At 43.0% G+C, this 26,368-nt stretch overlaps 1 protein-coding gene across 5 annotated transcripts in view; it reads right to left on the reverse strand.

Annotated features, from left to right (window-relative positions):
- The window catches only part of usp34 (ubiquitin specific peptidase 34), a 277,821-nt gene that overhangs the window by 29,276 nt on the left and 222,177 nt on the right, over positions 1 to 26,368 (reverse strand). For all 5 annotated transcript variants that reach the window (XM_085981444.1, XM_085981442.1, XM_085981443.1 and 2 more), the window contains exon 68: positions 10,993 to 11,150. In XM_085981444.1, coding sequence (XP_085837570.1) covers positions 10,993 to 11,150 — 158 coding nt within the window. The remainder of the gene's footprint in view (positions 1 to 10,992; positions 11,151 to 26,368) is intronic.

A 26,368-nucleotide genomic window follows, 5' to 3' on the forward strand; every position in this document is an offset into this window, starting at 1 on the left:
ATCACATGCTAATATATACAGGTAGCTACATAATCACCATCCTATTCCCTTAGTGTAATATCAGTTATGGGCAAACACTGAATCCATAATTCAAGATAAAATTAGTAAACATTTAAAAATGCATGAGTTTATCACGGACAATTGGCACAGATTGGTTAAAGGCAAGTCGTGTTTGACTAATTTAAATTTCTTTTGATTAGATAAAGGAAATGCAATCAATGGGATTGGGATTTTCAGAAGGTGTGCGATAATGCGTCGCAAGAAGCTTGCTAGAAAAATTCAGGTGTACGGTGTAAGAGAAAATTTAGTAGCATGGATAGAAAGCTATAGAATCATTATGACACAGAAGGAAGCCATTCGGCCCATCGTGTCCGTGCCAGTCGGAAAAGAGCTACCCATCCTAATCCCACCTTCCAGCACTAGGTCCGTAGCCCTGTAGGTTACTCTTCAAGTGCATATCCAAGTACTTTTTAAATGTGATGAGGGTTTCTGCCTCTACCACCCTTTCGGACAGTGAGTTCCAGACGCCCACCACCCTCTGGGTGAAAAACTTTTTCCTCATCTCCCCTCTAATCCTTCTACCAACTACTTTAAATCTATGCCCCCTGGTTCTTGACCCCTCTGCTAAGGGAAATAGGTCCTTCCTATCCACTCTATCTAGGCCCTTCATAATTTTATACATCTCCCCTCAGCCTCCTCTGTTCCAAGGAAAACAACCTCAGCTTATCCAATCTTTCCTCATAGCTAAAGCTTTCCAGTCCTGGCAACAACCTGGTAAATCTCCTCTGTACTCTCTCTAGTGCAATCACATTCTTCCTGTAATGTGGTGATCAGAACTGCATGCAGTACTCAAGCTGTGGCCTAACCAGTGTTGTATACAGTTCTAGCATAGCCTCCCTGCTCTTATATTCTATGCCTCGGCTAATAAAGTTTTCTGCCCAACTGACCAGTTCATTGATATCTTCCTACAGTCTAAAGCTTTCCTCCTCACTGTCAACCACACGGACAATTTTTGAATCATCTGCAAATTTCTTTATCATGCCCCCTACATTGAAGTCTAAATCATTAATATTTTTGGTTGTGATGGTCTGGAAACAGAGTTAAGGTAAACAGGTATTGCTCGAGTAGAGGGTTTAAGCAAACTGCGAGGAGGATTGTCTTCAGGCAGACAAGGTAGCAGGATAGCAAAATACTGCAGATGCTGGAAATCCAAAATAACAACAGAGAATGCTGGAAAAACTCAGCAGGTCAGGCAACATCCGTGGAGAGAAATTTGAGTTGACGTTTCGGGTTGAAACCCTTCTTCAAAACTGGAAAGAAAATAAAAAGATGGAAGGCAAAGCTGCGATCGAACAAAAAAAGAAAAGGAGACAATAAAATGTATTAGAAGCCAGATGAGATGTTAATGGGCCCGTGGAGACAAAAGGCAGCTGAGATTAGGTGTGAAGTGTACTGGCAGGATAAGGACAGCTGCCAGGTGAGAGAGAGAGAAACAAAAGGAAAGGAGAGGGGGGGGAAAAGAGGACCCAAAACAAAGGGGTGGAAAAAAATTAATAGGAAAAAAGTAAGAGAGGCCGAGGTTATGATCTGAAATTATTGAACTCGATATTGAGTCCGGAAGGCTGCAAAGTGCCTAATCGGATGATGATTTGCTGTTCCTCGAGTTTACGTTGAGCTTCTGTGGAACAATACAAGAGGCCAAGGACGGTGAGGTCCGAGTGGGAATGGAGCGGTGAATTAAAATGACAGGTGACTGGAAGCTCGGGGTCACCCTTACGGACTGAACGGAGGTGTTCCGCAAAGCGGTCACCCAATCTGCGTCAGAATGGGCAAATAGGTAGCAGGTACGATTTAACATGCAAGATAATGCATTTTGGGAGGAAAAAAAAGGAATAGGAGTATACACTCAATGGAAAAATGCTGAAGGGTGTAGATGAAGAGAGACCTCTAGGGGTTCAAATACATAGGGGGTGAAATTCAACTTTGGGAGGGGACACAAAACAGGTAGCCATTCTGCTACCATCTGTTTTGCAGCCCTGCCACAGTAGAATTTCACCCCCACAATTCCCTGAAAGTGAGTGTGCAGGTAGATAAAGCCATATGAAAGGCTAAGAATATTTTGGGTTTTATAAATAATAATGTTACATTTGTACAAAACATTGGTTAGGCCACAGTTAAGAATACTGATTACAGTTTTATGCACCACATTATAGAAAGGACATTAAAGTACTAGAGAGCATGTGGCATAGACTCATTAGGAAGATGCCACAGATGAGAAACTATTTGAGACTTGAGATATTGGCACTATTTCCACTGGAGAGAAGGCTAAGAGGAGAGTATTAGAAGCTACTTAAATAATAAAAAGAGCTTTGATCAAGTGAATAGGGAGCGACTATTTTCTCTGGCTCGGTCAGTGATGAGGAGTCATCAATTTAAAATTGGCACAAAGAGTGAGGAAGGGGGGGGGGGGTTTAAGAGAAATTTCTTTTGACAGAAGGTTGCTGGAGTACTAAAGGGAGTGACTGAGACAGAGAACATAGCAGCTTTTAAGGGAAAATTAGATAAATATTTGAAGTGGAGGAAGATAAAAGCCTATGGAGCGAGAACAGAGCAGTTTGATTAGTTTTGGATTGTTCTAGCAAAAATCTGGCAGACATGGTGAGCCGAAGAATCTCTTTGTGCTGTAATCTTCTAACAATTTAAAAAGCAGCTGTTGTAATCAAGCTAGACTGGAGAACTTTCTTTGCAGTTGTATTCCCATCTATACAAAATAATTTGACAACCATCACAGCAGATTTTCACATCAAATTCAAGAGCTTGCACCTCTAGTGGCCCAGAACTTCGGGTCTCCACGGGTGAGTACGCACGGGGTACTCACCCGTAGGCCCAATGGAAGTGCCGGTTTCCTGCATGCACTGCGCATGAGCGGGAAACTGGCACTTCCGTTCCCCTGAAAGAAGGGATTCAGAGTTCGAACGCGTGCGCAGGAGAGGCTGCGCGTGCGCATCGAACTTATGTGTTTTTTTAAACAGGTTTTCCCGGGAGGGTAAGTCTCCAGGAGTTAGACATTTAAAAAGCAGGCGTAAGACCTGCTTTTTACAAGGTAAGTGGTGAATTAATTAAAATTAAAACTTTTTTTCCCCCACAGGTTTATTATTTTTAAATACTTTAAAGAAAGGTAAGTTTATTTTTAGCCCAGTTAGGAAATAAAATTATTTTTTCCAAAAATTAAAATTGTTTAAAATAGTTATTTCATGTAATTTATAGTTTATTTAAAAAATGTGATGTTTAAAAAAAATTTATTTGAAGATTTAGTGATGTTTTGGGGCCCGTAGTATTCTAAGTTTTGACAGCTCTTCCTGTCAAACTTATGAATGGGCATTCCCTGCTCCGATTGGCTCTCCATGGCCCACGTGATCCCAGGGGACGCATCGAACTAACTGCGCCCCTGGGATACGCAAGCACTGCGCGCCGGCAGCTGGAGCAGGCCCAGGGTCGGAATTCCACGGGGGCCCACAGCTCAACGGCCGGCGCGCTAGGTAAGTGCAGGTCGGGGGCTTACACTCTCGGGATGCCCCCGACCCGAATTTCTGGGCCAGTGTGTATTCTAAGCATCTCTTTCCCACTGCTGAAACTTATTCTACAGATCTCTAACAATTACTTAAGTTCAAAATCAAGGTAAATATTGGAAACTGATAAGCTACACGAGATCGGCGGCGGATAAAAGGTGGGCCAGAGAGCAGGAGAGCTGAGCTAAGCACGGGCAGAAGCTCGAAAATGATGTCATAGGCTAGCAGGTAGTTTTTTTTAAATGCATTCACGGGATGTGGGCATCACTGGCAAGGTCAGCATTTATTGCCCATCCCTAATTGCCCTCGAGAAGGTGGTGGTGGTGCTGAGTCGCCTTCTTGAACCGCTGCAGTCCATGTGGTGAAGGTAATCCCACAGTGCAGTTAGGGAGTGAATTCCAGAATTTTGACCCAGTGACCATGAAGGAACAGCAATATATTTCCAAGTTAGGATGGTGTGTGATTTTGGAGGTGGTGTTCCCATGCTGCCCATGTCCTTCTAGGTGATAGAGAGCGCAGATTTGAGAGGAGTTGTCGAAGAAGCCTTGGCAAGTTGCTGCAGTGCATCTTGTAGATGGTACACACTACAGCCACGGTGTGCCAGTGGTAGAGGAAGTGAATGTTTAAGGTGGTGGATGGGGTGCCAATCAAGTGGGCTCCCTTGTCCTGGATGGCGCCGAGCTTCTTGAGTGTTGTTCGAGCCGCACTCATCCAGGCAAGTGGAGAGTATTCCATCACACTCCTGACTTGTACCTTGTAGATGGTGGAAAGGCTTTGGGGAGTCAGGAGGTGAGACTCTCTCTGCAGAATACCCAGCCTGACTTGCTCTTGCAGCCACTGTACTTGTGGCTGGTCCAGTTAAGTTTCTGGTCAATGGTGATTGGTTGGTGAGTATGACCTTTGTCTTTTTTCTCTCTAAGTTAGGGCAGTGGGTTAAACTAAGAAGTTTAGTTGTAGTCCAATAGAGGCATGGCAGGGCACCTCAGTCCTGTCAACTGCACATCGTATGCCATGTGGGAAGTCCAGGACGCTTCTAGTGTCCTGGACAACCACATGTGCAGGAAGTCTCATCAGCTGGAAGAGCTCGGGCTCCGGGGATTCGGAGCTCGAGCAACCGCTGGTGTCACTGTAGTGCATCCACGAGGCTGAGAGCTACATGGCTGTAGAGATGGCGTAGGAGGGAGGGCTTTAGATTCCGGAGGCTGGATAGGTTGCACCTCAAACAGGCCGGGACCAATATTCTTGCAGGGAGGTTTGCTAGTGCTGTTGGGGAGGGTTTAAACTAGCTTGGCAGGGGGATGGGAACTTTGAGTGTAGATTCAGATGGGGGCGAAGCCAAGTTGGAAATGGAAGGAAGAAAATTAGTAAGCGAGTTTGCAAGGCAGAGGAAACAGGCTAGAAAATAGACAACAATGGAGTTTGGCAGTGCTTAATGGTATATATTTCATGCAAGGAGTCTAGTGAACAATGGCAAATGAGCTGAGGGCACAGATAGAGACGTGGAAGTATAAATTCATAGTTATTACTGAAACATGGTTTAAAGTAGGGCAGTAATGGCAGCTGAACATTCCTGGTTACAGGGTTTTCAGACAAGTTGAGGGATAAAAAAAGAGGGGGAGTGGGTCGCAATATTGGTTAAATAAACAATTACAGCTGCGAGGAGGGCTGATGTTTAAGAAAGATCATCAAATGAGGCCATATGGGTTTAACTGAAGAACAAAAAAGGGGCATCACACTGCTGGGAGTGTACTACAGACACCCAGTCAGGGGGAGATAGAAGACCAAATATGTAGACAAATGTCTGAGAAATGCAAAAACAATAGGGCATTTATAGTAGGAGATTTTAACTACCCTAATATTAACTGGGATAGAATCAATGTAAAAGGTATAGAGGGCTTAGAATTCTTAAAATGCATTCAGGAGAACTTTTTTAGCCAGTACATAGCAAGCCCAACAAGAGAGGAGGAACTTCTGGACTTAGTTTTAATGAAGCTGGGCATCAGTGGGAGAGCATTTTGGTGGTAGTGATTCGTTGAACATGGGGTAAAAGTTCTCAATTGGGGAAAGGCCAATTTTACTGAGCTGTGATTTAGCAAAAGTGGACTGGAAACAGTTACTTGAAGGTAAATCAGTGTCAGAGCAGTGGGAGGCACTCAAGGAGAAGATAGTGAGGGTTCAGAGCAAATATGTTCCCATAAAGAAAAAGGGTGGGTCTCCCAAACCTAGAGCCCCCTGGACATCAAGGAGCATACATGGGGAGGATAAGGCAAAAAAGAGAAGCTTTTGTCAGATATTGAGAGCTTAATACTACAGAAAGCCTAGAGGAGTACAGAAAGGGCAGGGTGAAATTAAAAAGGAAATTAGGAAAGCAAAGACAGGGCATGAAAAAATATTGGCAAGTAAAATCAAGGAACACAGATGTTTTATAAATAGAAACATAGAACATAGAAAAATAGGAGCAGGAGTAGGCCACTCGGCCCTTCGAGCCTGCTCCGCCATTCAATATCATGGCTGATCCTCTATTGCAATACCATATTCCCGCTCTCTCCCCATACCCCTTGATGCCTTTTGTGTCTAGAAATCTATCTCCTCCTTAAATATATTCAGTGACTTGGCCTCAACAGCCTTCTGTGGTAGAGAATTCCACAGGTTCACCACCCTGAGTGAAGAAATGTCTCATCTCAGTCCTAAAAGTCCTACACCGTATCCTGAGACAGTGACCCCTCGTTCTAGACCTCCCAGCCAGGGGAAAAATTCTCCCTGCATCCAGTCTATCTAGCCCGGTCAGAATTTTATACGTTTCAATGAGATCCCCTCTCATTCTTCTAATCTCCAGTGAATATAGGCCTAGTCAACCCAATCTCTCCTCATACAGTCCTGCATCCTAGGAATCAGTCTGATGAACCTTCGCTGTACTCCCTCTTGGCAAGTATATCCTTCCTTAGGTAAGGAGACCAAAACTGCACAGTACTCCAGGTGTGGTCTCACCAAGGCCCTGTACCAAGAAGATGTATAACTGTAGTAAGACATCCTTGCTCCTGTACTCAAATCCTCTTGCAATGAAGGCCAACATAAATGGATCTTTTTTGGGGTGGCAGGCGGTGACTAGTGGGGTACCGCAGGGATCAGTGCTTGGGCCCCAGCTACTCACAATATATGTCAATTGTGAGGAGGATGCAGCAAGGTTTCAAGGCGATTTAGAAAAGTTGAGTGAGTGGGCAAATACATGGCAAATGCAGTAGAACGTGGATAAATAGGGAGTTATCCACTTCGGTAGGAAAAACAGAAAGGCAGAGTATTATTTAAATGGTGATAGATTGGGAAATGTTGATGTACAAAGGGACCTGGGTATCCTTGTACACCAGTCACTGAAAGCAAACATGCAGGTGCAGCAAGCAGTTAGGAAGGCAAATGGTATGTTGGCCTTCATTGCAAGAGGATTTGAATACAGGAGCAAGGATGTCTTACTACAGTTGTACAGGGCCTTGGTGAGACCACACCTGGAGTATTGTGTGCAGATTTGGTCTCCTTACCTAAGGAAAGGATATACGTGCCATAGAGAGAGTGCAGCGAAGGTTCACCAGACTGATTCCTGGGATGGCAGGACTGTCGTATGAGGAGAGATTGGGTCGACTAGGCCTGTATTCACTAGAGTTTAGAAGAATGAGAGGCGTTCTCATTGAAACGTATAAAATTCTGACAGGGCTAGACAGACTGGATGCAGGGAGGATGTTTCCCCTGGCTGGGAGGTCTAGAACGAGGGGTCACAATCTCAGGATATTTAGGACATTTAGGACTGAGATTAGGAGACATTTCTTCACTCAGAGGGTGGTGAACTGTGGAATTCTCTACCACAGAAGGCTGTGGAGGCCAAGTCACTGAATATATTTAAAAAGGAGATAGATAGATTTCTAGACACAAAAGGCATCAAGGGGTATGGGGAGAGAGCAGGAATATGGTAGAGATAGAGGATCAGCCATGATCATATTGAATGGCGGAGCAGGCTCAAAAGGGCCGAATGGCCTACTCCTGCTCCTATTTTTCTATGTTTCTAACATACCATTTGCCTTCCTAACTGCTTGCAGCACCTGCATGTTTGCTTTCAGTGACTGGTGTACAAGGACACCCAGGTCCCTTTGAACATCAACATTTCCCAATCTATCACCATTTAAATAATACTCTGCCTTTCTGATTTTCCTACCGAAGTGGATAACTTCACATTTATCCACGTTATACTGCATCAGCCATGTATTTGCCCACTCACTTAACTTGTCTAAATCGCCTTGAAGCCTCTTTGCATCCTCCTCACAACTCACAATCCCTCCTAGTTTTGTGTCGTCAGCAAACTTGGAAATATTACATTTGGTTCCCTCATCCAAATCACTGATATATATTGTGACTAGCTGGGGCCCAAGCACTGATCCCTGCAGTATCCCACTAGTCACTGCCTACCACCCCGAAAAAGACCCATTTATTCCTAATCTCTGTTTCCTGTCTGTTAACCAATTTTCAATCCATGCCAGTATATTACCCCCAATCCCATGTGCTTTTATTTTGCACACTAACCTTTTATGTGGGACTTCATCAAATGCCTTCTGAAAATCCAAATACACCACATCCACTTGTTCTTCCTTATCTATTCTACCAGTTACATCCTCAAAAACTCCAGTAGGTTTGTCAAACACAATTTCCCTTTCATAAATCCACGTTGACTTTGTCTAATCCTGTTGATATTTTCGAAGTGCCCGGTTATCACATCCTTTATAATAGACTCTAGCATTTTCCCTACCACTGATGTTAGGCTAACCGGTCTTAGTTCCCGGTTTTCTCTCTTCCCTCCTTTTTTAAATAGTGGGGTTACATTTGCCACCCACCAATCTGCAGGAACTGTTCCATAGCCTATAGAATTTTAGAAGATGACAACCAATGCATCTACTATTTCCATGGCTACCTCTTTTAGTACTCTGGGATGCAGATTATCAGGCCCTGGGGATTTATCGGCTTTCAGTCCCATTAATTTCTCCAGCACTACTTTTTTTATTAATGCTAATTTCTTTTAATTCCTCCTTCTCACTGGACCCTTGGCTCCCTAGCATTTTTGGGAAGTTATTTGTGTCCTCTTCCGTGAAAACAGAACCAAAGTATTTGTTTAATTGCTTAGCCATTTCCTTGCTCCCCATTATAAATTCTCCTGTTTCTGACTGCAAGGGACCTACATTTGTCTTCACTAATCTTTTTCTTTTTACATACTTGTCGAAGCTTTTACAGTCCGCTTTTATGTTCCTTGCAAGCTTACTCTCATACTCTGTTTTTCCCCTCTTAATCAATCTCTTGGCCCTTTTTTGCTGAATTCTAAACTGCTCCCAATCCTCAGACTTGCTACTTTATATGACTCCTCTTTGGAGGTAATATGATCATTAATTTCTTTTGTTAGCTATGGTTGGGCCGCTTTTCCTTGTGTTTTTGCGCCAGAAAGGAATGTATAACTCTTGCAATTCATGCATTCGTTCTTTAAATGTTACCCTTTGACCAGTGCCACGGTCATTCTCAGTAGGACCGGCCCTGGGGACGTCAGCCATGGCGGTAGCGATGGCGTACGGTGGACCCCTCCCCCCACTCACAGTCCGCAGCCAGCAGCTTCCAAATTGCCCGCCGCGGCATCCTTGGCTGTGTTGTGGAATACAAACAGTGGTTTACCACACCCTTTGCCTATCCACCGTCATTGCCTTTTAATGAAGCTCCCCAATCGATCATAGCTGACTCACTCCTCATACCTTCGTAGTTTCCTTCGTTTAGATTTAGGACCCTAGTTTCGGATTGGACTACTTCACTTTCCATCTTATTGAAGAATTCTATCATGTTATGGTCACTCTTCCCTAAAGGACCCCGCACAACAAGATTATTAATTAAAGTTTAATTTTTAACTTAAACAGTTGATCTTAAGAGCTACTAGCAATTAACACTAAATTTTAAAAGAGATTAACTCTTAAAGCTCCCACACTTAAACTCCCAAGTTGTTCACTCTGTGCTGGCTGCACTCACAGGCCCCTGTGTTTATACTGTTTGTGACTCAGATGAGTCAGCACTGCTCTGCTACTGTTTCAGGAACCAGTTTAATCCAGTTAGCTAATTAACTAACTACAGCAGCTCTCCAGCAGGAGAGCTTGCTTGTTTGTCTCTGCTTAAGCCTGAATAAACTTAAAAATGTAAAGTTTAAATTTTAACTTAAACAGTTGATCTTAGAGAGCATAGAGATACATAGAGAGCGCAAGAGGATAACTAAGAGTAGGGCCAATTGGAGACCAAAAATGATAACCTGTTTGTGGAGGTTGAAGACGTGGGTATGAATGCTTTGCACCTGTCTTCACAAAAGAAAGGGATGATGCAAACATTGTAGTTAGAGGAGTGTGAAATATTAGATGAGATAAACATAGTGAGAGAGGATATATTAAGGGGTTTAGCATCTTTGAAAGTAGATAAATCACCAGGCATGAATGAAATGTATCCTAGACTGTTAAGAGAAGCAAGGGAGGAAATAGTGGAGGCGCTGACTATCATTTTCCAATCCTCACTGGTTACGGGCGTGGTGTCCCGAGGACCGCTAACATGTACGGTTGTTTAAAAAAGGGAGAAAGGGATAGACCGAGTAATTACAGACCAATCAGCCTAACTTCAGTGGTGGGCAAATTATTGGAAAAAATTCATTTAGAAAGGCATGGATTAATCAAGGACAGTCAGCATGGATTTGTTAAGGGAAGGTCGTGTCTGACTAACTTGATTGAACTTTTTGAGGAGGTAACAAGGAGGGTCGATGAAGGTAGCGCTTTTGATGTAGTCTACATGGATTTTAGCAAGGCTTTTGACAAGGTCCCACTGGTCAGAAAAGTAAAAGCCCATGGGATCCAAGGGAAAGTGGCAAGTTGGATGTAAAATTGGCTCAGTGGCAGGAAGCAAAGGGGAATGGTCCACGGGTGTTTTTGTGACTGGAAGGCTGTTTCCAGTGGTGTTCCTCAGGGCTCAGTACTAGGTCTCTTGCATTTTGTGGTATATATCAATGATTTAGACTTCAATGTAGGGGGCATGATTAAGAAGTTTGCAGATGATACAAAAATTGGTCGTGTGGTTAATAGTGAGGAAGAAAGCTGTAGACTGCAGGAAGATATCAATGGACTGGTCAGGTGGGCAGAAAAGTGGAAGAAAAAATAAAGCCTTCCACTAGCCCATTAGCTTCCGTTCAAGTTTTTAAATTTTCCTTTCAAACCACCATTCCTACAGATCTCATTAACCTTGTACCAGCTCCACCAGAATCACCTCCCAAAATTATACTCATTAGGATTACTCCTTAAATTAGATATTTTTCATATTACACTGGATGCGGTGCAAATGCTGAGAAACATTCCTTGATTTTGTTTGCCTTCTGTACCTAATAAGCGTAGTCCAACATGAGCGTCCATCCAGACAACGCAAATAGCAGCTAATGGTGGTTTTCTTAAATTGTTTAATGTCCTCCAATTCCTCTTCTCTCATATCTGGTCTCTGAGCTACAAATAGCTGCATAAGGTTGAATAGTTCTTCAACAGCCTGTATAATAAAGAAACAGAGAGTAGTTAGTTTAGTACAGGAATGGGACATTTACTAAACAATGAAAATAATTTGTAAACCAGCTCAGCAACACATTTGCTTTAACATTTGAGTAACATTGATCTGTCAGCTACATAAAATTACTGATTAGCATTACCAGTTATACAACTATGGGTATTTTAAGTAATTTTCCCTACAGTATGACACAATCCTGAGACAATACTACTCTGACTGTGCTCATTGGTTTAGCTTATAATGTTTATCAGTTTGTCACTACCAGAGATACTCACTAACTTTGAATTGAAGGTTGCTCTCCAACACAACACAAGTTAATGTAATTTTTGAGCTAGATTGTCAACACTTTGTACACTTGAGAAAGCTAACAGGTGACTTGATAGAGAATGAAGGGTTACGATAGTGATGGATTGTTTCCACTGGGTCTGTGAGACAGTAATTAAAGTGTATACTTTAAGATAATCATAGAAAGAATTACATTCTTTTAAAATGAATTCCATGGGACAGCACTCCATGCAAAGGTAAGCCATGCGAGGGAGCAGTTATGTATTTTCCAAAAGTCATGAATCTACACAACAAAGTGGATGAGCTGATGAATTTAAGTGTCAATGAATTGTGTTTGCTTTACATGTGGGTACTAATAACATAATGGATAAAAAGTATATTCTTCTACAGGAGAACTACAGTTGGTTAATCAGTAATTCAAGAATAAAGGAGCCAGAGTCATGGTTTCAGGTCCACTATCTGTGCTTACTGGTTCACCAGAGAGGAACAACATGATTACCAGACTGAGCTTATAGGACAACTGGAAGACATTTTGTGGGGAAGTTAAACTTTTTATTTATTTATTTTTTAAATGTTTTTTTTTTATAGGAGGAATGGCTTTTATTTAAATTGGTTGGATGATCAGAGGTTGGCGGAGAATGTTGATAGAGGATGTTAAACTAGTTGGGGCTGGGGATGTATTAGCTAATGAGTGTAGCTCACATGGAGCAAGAAACAACTATGGCTCTTAATACTCTTTCAGCAAGGATTGTAACAAGAGGAAAGCAATTCAAAAGCAGCGAGCTAACTGCTTTAAAATGTTTTTTATCTAAATGCTAAAAGTATTAGAAATAAAATGTTGGAACTATAGTCTTATGCAGGTATGGAGAGCTTAGACATTAGGGCCGTGAATTCACTGTCGGTATGAGAGTACGCCATCATACTGCCTTTGAAATTGACCGCAAGTTTGGGATTTCTGAATATGCGCTAAATTCCAAACTTGCAATATGTCCAGTTCCAACTGAACATAGGCGTCGCTGCGTCTTTCACCTCCTCTTACAAATGAATGTGCTGGCGAAAAGTTGGGCTAATTGGCCAGCTACTCCGAATTATTTACGCCTGGTGCAAACAGGTGCAGGAAGCCTGTTGCACAGCGTAAGGGGACCAGATGAAAAAATTGTATTAAAAAAAAAATCTGTAACAAGACAATGCGATAATGGGAGATTTGTTTTAAGAGGTTAAGTGTTTGTAAGCACACCGAATGAAGAATTAAATGAGCGGTTTGTAACTTTTTTTTTAAAATGGGAAGTTAATAATCAGAGTGTAAAGTAACGAGAGACTTGTATTGCCAGTATGTGTTAAGAAGTTTGCAACAACTGATGTTTGTGAATTTTGAATAAACATACTTTGTTCTAATGAGAGATTTACAATGACAGATTGTTACCATGAGAAGATTGCAGTTACAGAATTTATTATAATGACAGCCGTTGAATGTTAGATTCCACTTCGGAGTTACTTATATCTATCTATCTATCTATATATATATATATATATAAATAAATCGGTCGATCTGTCTGTCCTTCTGTCTGTCCTCGGGTGTGCGTCTGTCCGGCTATGCGCTCGAAAGTTATACGGCGTACCTACGCGCGCGTTACCTCCGAAGAAAGCTTACGCTTCCGGGACGTTCGTAAGCGTATTTACTTTTCGGTCGGACGAAAATTGTTCGCGCCTTATGCAAAAAACCTTCAAAATTAAACTCATTATCTGCTAGCATTGATTGACTGACGTCAAGGTTCGACCAATCCTGTGCCGTCACGATTGACCAATCCTACAGTACGGTCCCCTGATGGTTGGCCAATCGGTGTGTGTGTGTGTGGGCGGGACTAATCGTTTTCATCTCGGGGATGTGGCAGCCATTGTTTCACTGCCATGACTTCAGCTTCCAGCTCAAACTACTTTGAAAGTTAGTATCTCTTTTAAAAATAACATAAGATTTACCAAAAACCTTTTATAAGCACTTTCACTTTCATCTTTCAAGGTATTAAAAGGTAGAAATGTTGCCCGGCAGCAGATTCACAAAGGGACACAGACAGGGCCCAAAAGCCTGGGACTCGATTTAAAATGTTGCCCGGCAGCAGATTCACAGAGAGGCCCCAAAGCCTGGCACTCGATTTAAACCGGCCGGCCCAAAACAGCCCTGGCAAAGCCAGGCTCCCCCCAGCTAGTATCAGTATAAAGGAGGGACAAAGAAAGGTCCCCGGTATTGCTGTTGCGTTTATTCAGAATTTCACTTTGGGAGTATGAAGTAAATCAACTGTCTGTCTGGTGTCCAGCACAAAAATAAATGTTTTGATTGACACAATTTTAAAGATCGTTAGAATGCTAAAATAAATATTGCCCTATTATTTGTTTTGAAGATTTCAATTGCTGCCAAGCTTATGCAGTTTACTGCAGCCGATACCGTAAATGTAAATGTGATGTACTCCAGTCAGCTCGTAGTTTGTACCTCCATGAAGCTTAGGTCTGTGCTTTTTAATGAATATTTGATACTGACTTGACTTCTATAAATCATACAAATCAGCAATCTCCTCTGCTTCCTGATTGGCTAAGAGTCAGGAAGTGAAAGGAGCACCGCCCCATGTGATCCCAGGTTCGCATACTCACAAATGGTGTGCTCCTGGGATCCGTGGGTCACTACGCTGTGCACAACTCTGCAGCGTTTGAAAGCAAGTTCTTGAAAGGGGGTTCGCACAAGGCAAGTGCAGATTTCCTTCGGAGGTTGGCGGCGTACTCCTTAGCTACGCCGCCGACTGCAAATTCAGGGCCTATATGTATTATGAGACATGGTTAGGTGTAAATGATGGGTTGGAAATACAACTGAAAGGTTATATGGGGTTCCGAAAGGACAGAGCAGGACTGAAAGGAGGAGGTGTGGCTGCATCTGTTAATGAGAACCAAATTTGTTTCACAAGGTACAGCTGAAGCGATTTGGGCTCAAATGGTTGAAGCTATTTGGCCCAAAATTGATCACTGTCCCCTGTTATAGGCCTCCAGGTCAAGAGGCCCACCATGATGAGGGATTCAGGGCACAAATTCCAAGAAATTGAGACTATTTTGAAAAGGACCAGTAGGTTTATCTAATGCTACTGCTACAAATTCGACACCACCTGTGTCCTCCCACAGAGCAAGGCATCACTAATACAAATAGCCCAGCCAAATTATAATTGTGCAATTAAATCAGGATCCTATTTCCATGATCAATCAACCAAACTGTGTCCAGTAGTGCCCACTGGTTGCGGAAGGCTTCAAGCGTACCGGTGGACACAATGGGCCGGATAGTCCGGTCCCTACGGGTGAGTACGCGCTGTGTACTCACCCATAGGGACATCGGAAATGCCAGTTTCAGGCATGCACTGCAAACCGGCATTTCCGAACTGTCAAGAAAGCTCTTGATAGATCTTCCGGCTGCCCTGGAGAAGGGCCTCTGCGGGTGGAGAGTTCCGTTTTTTGGAGACCCTCCGCCTGCAGAAAACACTTACAATTCTTGTGCCTGGTAAAAAAAAAAGTTGAAAAAAGTAAAAAAAAAAATTCCACTGATTTATCATTTAAAAATAAAAGGTAAATTTATTTTTAGCCCCATTAAAAACTTTACTTTTTTCAAAAATTTAAATTTTTGTTTAAAATAGTCATTTTAAAAATGCGATTAAAAAAAATTATTTGAAGATTTACTATGTTTTGGGGGTGATCTCTATTCATATATTTGACAGGTCTTCCTGTCAAATCTATGAATGGGGATTCCCTTCTCTGATTGGCTCCCCATGGCCCACATGATCCCAAGGACGCTGCGAACCGCCTGCGCCTCTGGGATACGTGGGCCCTGCACACCGGCAGTTTGGAGAGGCCCAGGAACAGAACTTTGCACCTCCCGGAAGCCCTCCGGTCCAAGCGCAGATTTTTCCAGATTGCAGCCCTCTGCCCGCGGGAGGCCTGCGAACGGAATTTCTGGGCCCATGTGATCTTGTTCCATGGCCACTTGGGCACATACAAGGCCTTGGAAGATTGGCAAACAGTGGGGCGGCTTGCCTCCCTGTAGATTTAAAGCAGCTGCACCTGTAGAGCAACTGAACTGGGAAATGTCTGTGTGATAAGAAATTTTAATTTCCCAAGTATTCAATGGTACAGTGGTGATACATCCAGTATTGAGGGTAAGATGGCTGCAAGATTTGTAGATACATAGTTTTTTTTACACAACATTAGCAAGGAAAGAACAAGCTTGTATTTATATAGCACCTTTCACCTCAGGACATCTCAGTGCTTCACAGCCAAAGAGGTACTTTTTGAAGTATAGTCACTGTTGTATAGCAGACAATTTTCACACAGCAAGGTCCCACAAACAGCAATGGGACTTTTTTTTTTTTAAATTCGCTTATAGGATGTGGATATTGCTGGTAAGGCCAGCATTTATTGCCCATCCCTAATTGCCCTCAAGAAGGTGGTGGTGGTGAGCCGCTGCAGTCCGTGTGGTGAAGGTACTCCCACAGTGCGGTTAGGGAGGGAGTTCCAGGATTTTAACCCAGTGACGATGACGAATGTCAGGATGGTGTGCGACTTGGAGGGGAACTTGGAGGTGGTGGTGTTCTCATGCGCCTGCTGCCCTTGTCCTTCTAGGTGGAAGAGGTCACGGCTTTGGGAGGTGCTGCCGAAGAAGCCTTGGTGAGTCGCTGCAGTGCATCTTGTAGATGGTACACACTGCAGCCACGGTACGCCGGTGGAGTGAATGTTTAAGGTGGTGGATGGGGTGCCAATCAAACAGACTGCTTTGTCCTGGATGGTGTCAAGCTTCTTGAGTGTTGTTGGAGCTGCACTCATCTAGGTAAGTGGAGAGTATTCCATCACACTCGTTACTTGTAGATGGTGGAAAGGCTTTGGGGGGAGTCAGGAGGAGAGACACTCGCTGCAAAATACCTAGCCTCTAAGCTGCTCTTGTTGCCACAGTATTTATGTGGCTGGTCCAGTTAAGTTTTTGGTCAATGGTGACCCCCAGGATGTTGATGGTGGGGGATTCGGCGATTGTAATGCCGTTGAATGTCAAGGGGAGGTGGTTAGACTCTTGCTTGTTAGAGATAGTCATTGCCTGGCACTTGTGTGGCGCGAATGTTACCTGCCACTCATCAGCCCAAGCCTGAACGTCGTCCAGGTCTTGTTGCATGCAGGCATGGACTGCTTCATTATCTGAGGAGTTGTTAATGGCACTGAACACTGTGCAGTCATCAGCGAACATCCCCATTTCTGACCTGATGTTGGAGGGAAGGTCATTGATGAAGCAGCTGAAGATGGTTGGGCCGAGGACACTGCCCTGAGGAACTCCTGCAGCGATGTCCTGGGGCTGTGATGATTAACCTTCAACCACCACAACCATCTTCCTTTGTGCTAGGTATGACTCCAGCCAGTGAAGCGCTCCCCCCCCACCCCCCCAAGATTCCCATTGACTTCAGTTGTACTAGGGCTCCTTGGTGCCACACTCGGTCAAATGCTGCCTTGATGTCAAGGGCAGTCACTCTCGCCTCACATCTGGAATTCAGCTCCTTTGTCCATGTTTGGACCAAGGCTGTAATGAGGTCAGGAGCCAAGTGGTCTTGGCGGAATCCAAACTGGGCGTCAGTGAGCAGGTTATTGGCAAATAAGTGCCGCTTGATAGCATGTCGAGGACACCTTCCATCACTTTGCTGATGATTGAGAGTAGACTGATGGGGCGGTAATTGGCTGGGTTGGATTTGTCCTGCTTTTTGTGGACAGGACATACCCGGGCAGTTTTCCACATCATCGGATAGATACCAGTGTTGTTGCTGTACTGGAACAGCTTGGCTAGAGGCGTGGCTAGTTCTGGAGCACAAGTCTTCAGCACGATAGCCGGGATGTTGTCTGGGCCCATAGCTTTTGCGGTATCCAGTGCGCTCAGCCATTTCTTGATATCACGTGGAGTGAATTGAATTGGCTGAAGACTGGCTTCTGTTATGGTGGGGACCTCAGGAGTAGGCCGATATGGATCATCCACTTGGCACTTCTGGCTGAAGATGGTTGCAAACGCTTCAGCCTTGTCTTTTGCACTCACGTGCTGGGCTCCACTATCCACTATCATTGAGGATGGGGATATTCATGGAGCTTCCTCCTCCCGCCCTAATGGCCATTGACCATAATATTATTAGATTCAACTTACTCAGCCAAACCAAGGCTGCTAAAAAATTAACGTTCATCCCAGATTTTAAGAGGGCTATATTTGCAAAGATCGCAGATAACTTGAGCAAGATTGATTGGGCAGGATACAGCGGGAATAATAGAAAAACTGAAGAAAAATGGAATGCTTTCAAAAACATCTGTATGCAAAAGGAAGCCATATATGTCCCTAGATTTTGGAGGAGTATGTATGGTAAAACAAAACCAAATTGTTTAACTGGTCATGTCTAAACATAAATTTAATTTATGCAGAAATATTTTTACAGGCTGTTGGCATTTGGAACTCTGTTAATTCAGCTTCTGAATGGAGTGAAGGACCTAATCTTGTTGCTGTTTGAAAACCGGGGGGCGTCGAGATGGGACTGAAGTCGAACCTCAACCATCAAGAACTCAATCACGAACGAGCTCTGAGGCAGGAGGTAGACAGACTACTTTCAACATCGACAAACCAAGGCGACACAACAGGACTCAGGATAAAAGAACACATACACGTGAGAGTAGTATTCAATTTGCAAATAAAAAGTTATATGGTGTTTTAACGTGACAGTGGCTGAAGGACCACTGTACTAATCATGTAGTCCTCAATCTCTTATAGGCCCTCTTGCGGAGCCACAGTGGCACCAAAACCGTCACACAAGCTTTTTAAAGAGGCAGTACACTAAAAACTTGCAGATTTTAACAGTAGAAAAGGGGCCACAAATTACAGCCTTATATTTCTAAGTTGCATAAAAGTGTGAATATAGTTGATAGGGTATTTTTATTTTAATTTAAGATTGTGCACCCAGAATTGGGAAAAAAGTCTCACCTACAATTTAAGTTAGAAACACTGGGGTGGAAAGGCTGAGAAAAGCAAAAGCAAGTTTGTTTTACAAAAGACAGGTTTCAGTCCAAGCTTCAGATTTGAAGTTACGGTTGCCATGATAGAAAATGAACTTAAACTTTTCAAAAGATTGGACTACAATTAAAAAAGAACCCGTTGTATTGTTTCAAATCAGTTTGAACAATTACAAAGTGCTGTTATTACAAGTCAACCGATGACACAAGGATAGGCGGCAATGTAAGCAGTGTAGATGGAAGCATAAATTACAAGGAGATATTAATAGAGTAAATGAATGGACAAAACTGTGACAAATGGATTTTAATGTAGGAAAATGTGAAGTCATCCACTTTGGACCTAAAAAGGATGGAACAGGATAGTACTTGTGAAATGGTGAAAAGCTAGAAATAGTGGAGGTCCAAAGAGACTTGGGGATCAATGCACATAGATCATTGAAATCAGAAATGATCAAAAAGGTTAATGGAATGCTGGCCTTTATATCAAGACGACTAAAATACAAGGGGACACAGCTGTACAAAGCCATGGTTAGACCACACATTAGGAAGGATAAGTTGGCCTTGGAGGGAGGGCAGAGATTTACCAGAACCAGGGGTCAGTCTAAGGATAAGGGGTAAGCCATTTAGGACAGAGATGAGGAAGAATTTCTTCACCCAGAGAGTGGTGAACCTGTGGAATTCTCTACCACAGAAGGCGGTTGAGGCCAAGTCTTTAAATATAATCAAGAAGGAGTTAGATATTTCTTAGAGCTAAAGGGATCAAGGGATATGGGGAGAAGGCAGGGACAGGGTACTGAGTTTGGATGATCAGCCATGATCACATCGAATGGCGGAGCAGGCTCGAGGGGCCGAATGGCCTACTCCTGCTCCTATCTTCTATGTTTCTATGTAGAATGCAAGGATTAAATTACGTGACGAGATTATACAAACTACGGTTGTATTCCCTGGAATTTACAGGGATATTAAGGGGAACTGATAGGGTAGAGAGAAATTTTCAGATTGATTAAATTGACCAGTTTCAGAAGAATCAGAGGGGTAAACAAGTTATAACTTGGTTATAATTGATTGCTACTTAATCTCATTTGGAAAAAACAAACATCAGAAATTGAAAACTGGTTTGAGGAAAAAAGGATAAGGTAGTCTATGATGGCATAAAGTAGGAGAAAGGGAAAGATTTTGTCCCTTTTCTACTGTTAAAATCTGCACGTTTTTAGTGTACTGCCTCTTTAAAAAGCTTGAGAGAAAGTTTTGGTGCCACTGTGGCTCTGCCCTCTTTTCCCTTTTGTGCAAGAGTGTTAAAAGCTTTGTTTCACTGAAAAAACTAATTTTTTGTTCAGTTATAGTCAATATATTTTTTTAGTCATTTGGAAAGACACCTGAAAAGGAAAAGATGTAATTTACTGTAAGCATGTACTATTTAGATTTATTTCATCTGTTCTGTATTGTGTTTAGTCAATAAAATATTGGTCTGAATTAAATTAGAACTATTGAGGTTTAACTACTGTAACCTATTAAATGGTGAAAACCCAACCTTCATTGTGGCCACGGTGAAATTGTGGTTATTGTAAGTTGTATACGAGTCTCTAGTTCCAGTCTTCCCCTTTTTTTCCCCAATGTGAAAGCCTCACGTCTGGAACTAGAGACCCGCACACAACTTACAATAACCACTGTGGCCACAATGAAAGTTTGGAACAGAATTGGTTCACAATGTTTAAAGTTAATAGTGATGTTGATAACGATTTTTGCTGGAAAAAATAGTAAAATGTGTTTGGTTCTTTGGGAAAGTTTTCCTAAATTTACAAGAAGTGATGCAATGGCATCTGACAATGTTTTATAAACCTACAAAGAAGTTAACCCTTTCCGCTGACAGCTGTTTTCTTAATTCAGCAAGAAACCATTTCTGTATTGCTCAATGTAAATTTATATTGGGGCATTATTAAATTTAAGTTTCTTAATTTAAGTGGATATTTCCTCATGGTGACAGAAGGAAATTATGAATTGTCAAATTAACCCCTTGGGCTCTTAAGCAGTGCCACAATGGTTTCCCAGACCGTATGGAGGTTGATGGCATAGCAAGCGATCCAGCAGTTTTAAGAATTTATCTGCAGACATCGAATGTCGCAGCGTGGTGACAAAATTGGACTTAAGACTTTAACCTATCGGGATAGTTTGTTATTTTCCAAAACACATTGCTCAAAGGGGAAGATAAACGACTTGCATCCAAACACAATTGTTACATTTGTCTTCTTTGTAAAATCACAAAGTCTGGACATAATTTGTTTGTGAAATTAAAATTGATTAGATAAATTGGTAAGAGTTGCTGTTCAAGCACTCTGGAAGGGAAATTTATCTGAAATTTAAGGGGATAATCCGTCCAAACTATGTATTCAGAAAGAAGTTTTTTGTGGGGGAGACTGTTGTGTTAAAGGTAACTAACATCCCTCATTTTGCAGACTGAATTGCTCTCTGGCATATTTTGGGGAATAAAAGGTCAAAGAGCAGGTTCGGTTAAATAAAATTTAACCAAAAATGTGTTAAAATTTGGACCAAGTGGGAACGTTTGGTCTATGTTTTAAAGATATTATGATAATATTGTATTAGACAGTAAAGTTCCTCTGGGGCTCATGAATGAAATGGTGAATACTGTATAAAATTGAATGAGAGGAAGTGAGTGAGGATATAAGATGAAAACAGGAAAATTACACCACCAAATGGGAATTTTTCTAAAATCATTGTTCTTAGGGGAATTGGCATAAATCACCTGGGTACAATCTGGTATTAATGTACATTCTTGCGAAAGTCAGGGACGTGTAGTAAATTGATGAGCTTTCTCTTGGAGATGTTTGTGTCATTGCCTATACTGAACAATAAGAAATCTGCATTTGATAGGCTGGGCACTACCCGAGACATTAGAAACATGCAGAGGGAGATGCAAAGATCTCCAGACACCGCATGTTATGTATGAAATAATTAGCATGCAGGAATGCATGATGAATTTGCACTGGAGAACAGGTCTCGGACATGCTCAGTTAGCGACAACAGCACAACATGAAATGGCTAATAGAAACAGAAAATGCTGGAAATACTCAGCAGGTCAGACACCATCTGTGGAGAGAGAAACAAGAGTTAACGTTTCAGGTCGATGACCTTTCGTCAGAACTGGAAAAAGTTAGAGATGGAACAGGTTTTTAAGCAAGTGCAGGGGCAGGGAAAGGGGGGAGGGGAGGAAAGAACAAAAGGGAAGGTCTGTGATAGGATGGAAGGCAGGAGAGATTAAATGACAAAAGGGATGATGGTAATGTGACAAGTAAAGAAACAAAAGATGGGTCTAGAAGAGGTGTAAATGGGAATGGCAGAAACATGAACAGCTGCCATGTGAAAAAACTGGGGCAGAGGTTATGGTCTGAAATTGTTGAACTTGATGTCGAGTCCAGAAGGCTGTAAAGTGCCTAATCGAAAGATGAGGTGCTGTTCCTCGAGCTTACCTTGAGCTTCGTTGGAACAGTGTAAGAGGCCGAGGACAGAGAGGAGTGGTAAATTAAAGTGACAGGTGACTGGAAGCTCAGGGTCAAGCTTACGGACTGAACAGAGCTGTTCCGCAAAGTGGTCACCCAATCTGCGTTTAGTCTCCCCAATGTAGAGGAGACTGCATAGTGAGCAGCAAATACAGTATACTAAATTACAAGTACAACAAGTAAATCGCTGTTTCACCTGGAAGAAGTGTTTGGAGGCCCTTGACAGTGGGAAGAGAGGAGGTAAAAGGGCAGGTGTTACATATCCTGTGCTTGCACAGGAAGGTGCTGTGGGAAGGGGAGGGGGTGTTGGAGGTAATTGAGGAGTGGACCAGGGTGTCTCGGAGGGAACGGTCCCTTCGGAATACTGAAAGGGGAGGGGAGGGGGGGGGGGGAAGATGAGTTTGATGGTGGGATCACGCTGGAGGTGGCGGAAATGGCGGCAGATGATCTGTTGAATGTGGAGGCTAGTGGGGTGAAAGGTGAGGACAAGGGGAACCCTATAATGGTTCTGGGAGGGAGGGGAAGGGGTGATAGCAGAAGTGCGGGAAATGGAACGGACATTGTCGAGGGCTGTATCAACCACGGTAGAGGTGAATTCTCGGTTGAGGAAAAAGGAAGACATATCGGAAGCACTAGCATGGAAGGTGGCATCATCAGAACAGATGAGACGGAGAAACTGGGAGAATGGAATAGAGTCCTTACAGGAAGCGGGGTGGGAGGAATTGTTGTCCAGGTAGCTGTGGGAGTCAGTGGATGTTTGTCGATATCTTGTGGCTCAGGAGAGTGAGATAACTTTTTAAATCATCAAGGCCATGGCACATTCTCCATTGAAAAACCAACTTTGAAATAATCAGGATAGAGTTAAATACACTGCTACCTGTCAGAGGGGTTAAAATTAAATTAAAAGTAAAGAGAATGCTGATCAAGTTAGGAATTTCTTTACAGCTAGAATGGTCATCAGTTTTAAGGCCTCCACTAACTGCTGAACAAAGAAAGCTTGTAGGGAGCCTAAAAACAAAAAAATCAGGGAGGCCAAGGCCTGTCTCTGTCTGGACAAGGAGGCCATGGTTGTATATAAATCACCTACAAGCTGAAGGTGGGAGACAAGGAGGCCATACCTTACAGGTTCCATAAAAAAACATGGATCTAAGCAAGAAGCGACCTTCATGAGGAAGCAGAGGACCTCCAAAGGTTTAGGTTTTGAATCAGTGATAAACCGAGGTATAGCCTCTCAAAAACATAATTTCAGTGGTAAGAGAGAGAAAGAACCTAAGGCGGGCTCCTTGGGAAGATTGGGAGTTCTGTATGCGGGGGACCAGAAAGACTCCCCTGAAACAGGTGGGATGGGACACACTCTGACCTCAAACACTAAATTGGTCATGGAATTAATAAGGTTTAGTTAAAGAGTTGGTATCACACTAGGACAATAAATAATTCAAGAACAGTGTAAAAGACTTCAATACAAACTTAAAAGGTAATGGCAGCAGGTTATTTTAAAGAAAGAAATGTCTAGTGTTGAAAGTAATATTAACTATTGGCTTGTCCAGTACAAACGCTGATGGTGATCATCATAACGCTAAAATGTATGTGGGACCAAAAAAAAGACATCCCACCTCAAAAAAAGAACTGTTTGATCCAGCAAAAGAACCCAAATGTTAATGGACTAGAAGTAATTGAATCAGGAAATGTATTATATAACAATGTGCATTGTGAAATTGTACCAGTTGTGTTAAACATGAGCTTGAATCTGTCAACTAGATTATGTGAAGGGAGTTATTCACAATTAATAGACAAAATGGTAGGCGAATTAGTAAAGTGTGTGTTAGTAAAGAATAGAAAACAGGATATAAGGGCCGAGGAAGATGGGAAACATAAGGAGAATCACTTTAAATCACAAAGAAAGCGAGGGCTGACAGAATAGCTTGGAATAGGAGCCACGGCAAGGTTAGCAGGAGTAAATAGAATAGATATAGAAAGTAAGTGGCAACACAATGAGGTAATGAAGCAGTTAAAAGGATTACTGGCAAATAATGAGGCTAACCAGAATCAAGACCTTACTAGAGGTATCGTATGCAGCCTCTATGCGACATGTGTGATGAATGTGGTACAGAAGGGACTGGATAACAGAGGGTAATCAAATCCCTTCGTTTATTCATGAACAACTGGGCTAATCTACTGGAATTTTTTGAGGATGTAACTGGTAAAATAGATAAGGGAGAACCAGTGGATGTGGTGTATCTGGACTTTCAAAAGGCTTTCGATAAGGTCCCGCATAAGAGATTAGCGTGTAAAAATTAAGGCACATGGGATTGGGGGTAAGGTATTGACTTGGATAGAGAACTGGTTGGTGGACAAAGAGTTGGAATAAACGGGTCTTTTTCCGAGTGGCAGGCAGTGACTAGTGGGGTACCGCAGGGATTGGTCCTTGGACCCCAGCTATTCACAATATATATTAATGATCTGGACGAGGGAACTAGATGTAATATCTCCATGTTTGCAGACGACACAAAGCTGGGTGGGCGTGTGTGCTGTGAGGAGGATGCAGAGAAACTCCAGTATGATTTGGACAGGTTGGGTGATTGGGCAGAAGCATGGCAGATGTAATATAACGTGGATAAATGCGAGGTTATCCACTTTGGTGTCAAAAACAGGAAGGCAGATTATTATCTGAATGGCAATAGATTGGGAGAAGGGGAAGTGCAACAAGACCTGGGTGTCCTTGTGCACCAGTCGCTGAAAGCAAGCATACAGGTGCAGCAGGCGGTTAAGGCGGCAAATGGAATGTTGGCCTTCGTAGCGAGAGGGTTTGAGTACAGGAACAAGGATGTCTTGTTGCAGTTGTACAGGGCCTTGGTGAGACCACACCTTGAGTATTGTGTGCAGTTTTGGTCGCCTTATCTGAGGAAGGATGTTCTTGCCATGGAAGGAGTGCAGCGAAGATTCACCAGGCTGATACCTGGGATGGCAGGAATGACGTATGAGGAGAGATTGGGTCGATTGGGCTTCTACTCGCTGGAGTTTAGAAGAATGAGAGGGGATCTCATCGAAACTTACAAAATTCTAACAGGACTAGACAGACTAGATGCTGGAAGGATGTTCCCGATGGTCGGGGAGTTCAAAACCAGGGGTCACAGTCTAAGGATAAGGGGTAAGCCATTTAGGACAGAGATGGTGGTTAGCACTGTTGCCTCACAGCGCCAGGGACCCGGGTTCGAATCTGGCCTCGGGCGACTGTCTGTGTGGAGTTTGCACATTCTCCCCGTGTTTGCGTGGGTTTCCTCCGGGTGCTCCGGTTTCCTCCCACAGTCCAAAGATGTGCGAGTTAGGTTGATTGGCTATGATAAATTGACCCTTAGTGTTAGGGGGATTAAATACGTGGGGTTACGGGGATAGGGTGGGATATGTGTTGGTGTAGGGGTTACGGGGATCGGGTGGGATGTGTGTCGGTGCAGGCTCGATGGGCCGAAATGGCCTCTATCTGCACTGTGGGGTTTCTGTGATTGTGATTTCTGTGATATGAGGAGGAATTTCTTCACCCAGAGAGTGGTGAACCTGTGGAATTCTCTACTAAAGAAGGCAGTGGAGGCCAATTCATTAAATATATTCAAGAAGGAGTTGGATTTATTTCTGAAGGCTAAAGGGATCAAGGGATATGGAGAGAAGGCAGGTACAGGGTACTGAATTTGGATGATCAGCCATGATCTCACAGAATGGCGGAGCAGGCTCGAGGGGCCGAATGGCCTACACCTGTTCCTATCTTCTATGTTTCTATGAGAAAATGGTTCAAAGGAACCATGACACAGACTACATTATGATGCACCAGATAGGAATGGTATTGCTGGCCCTCCAAAACGAGGGTAGGGACGAGGAAAACATACCGCTGGTACTGGCACTACTCTTGTTAACAAAGAATGGGAGTCAACCTTGGGAAGTACCCAGTAGAGTCTATTGAAGTGAGTAAAGACTCTGGAATAGGCCTGATACATAAACAATAATACCCAAGCCATCTGATAAAGAACCCCTGACAGAGTGCTGTACCCCATTGGGACCACTCGAGTTTGTAGGTGTGATGTGGAATGAAAACATACCACTCTAGCCTGCGGATTTATAATTGATGAGGAATCACCCAATTATAAGATGAGTCAATGACTCTGGGAAGAGGGATGGACTAATATAGCCTACAAAGGCAAGGAAAGATACTGTGTGACCACCATAACTGCTTTTATGACTGTTGGATTAACAAGATGGCCCATACCAGAACACTGATTCTATGTGATTCCAGCTGGGAAAAACCCAAATCAGCAATAAAACATTGGTGTCGGCACACCATCATAATGTGACCCATCTGCAAGTAAG

The sequence above is a fragment of the Somniosus microcephalus genome, chromosome 3, assembly GCF_052327205.1.
Source record: "Somniosus microcephalus isolate GS21.2 chromosome 3, FLI_Smic_1.0, whole genome shotgun sequence".
NCBI lineage: Eukaryota > Metazoa > Chordata > Chondrichthyes > Squaliformes > Somniosidae > Somniosus > Somniosus microcephalus.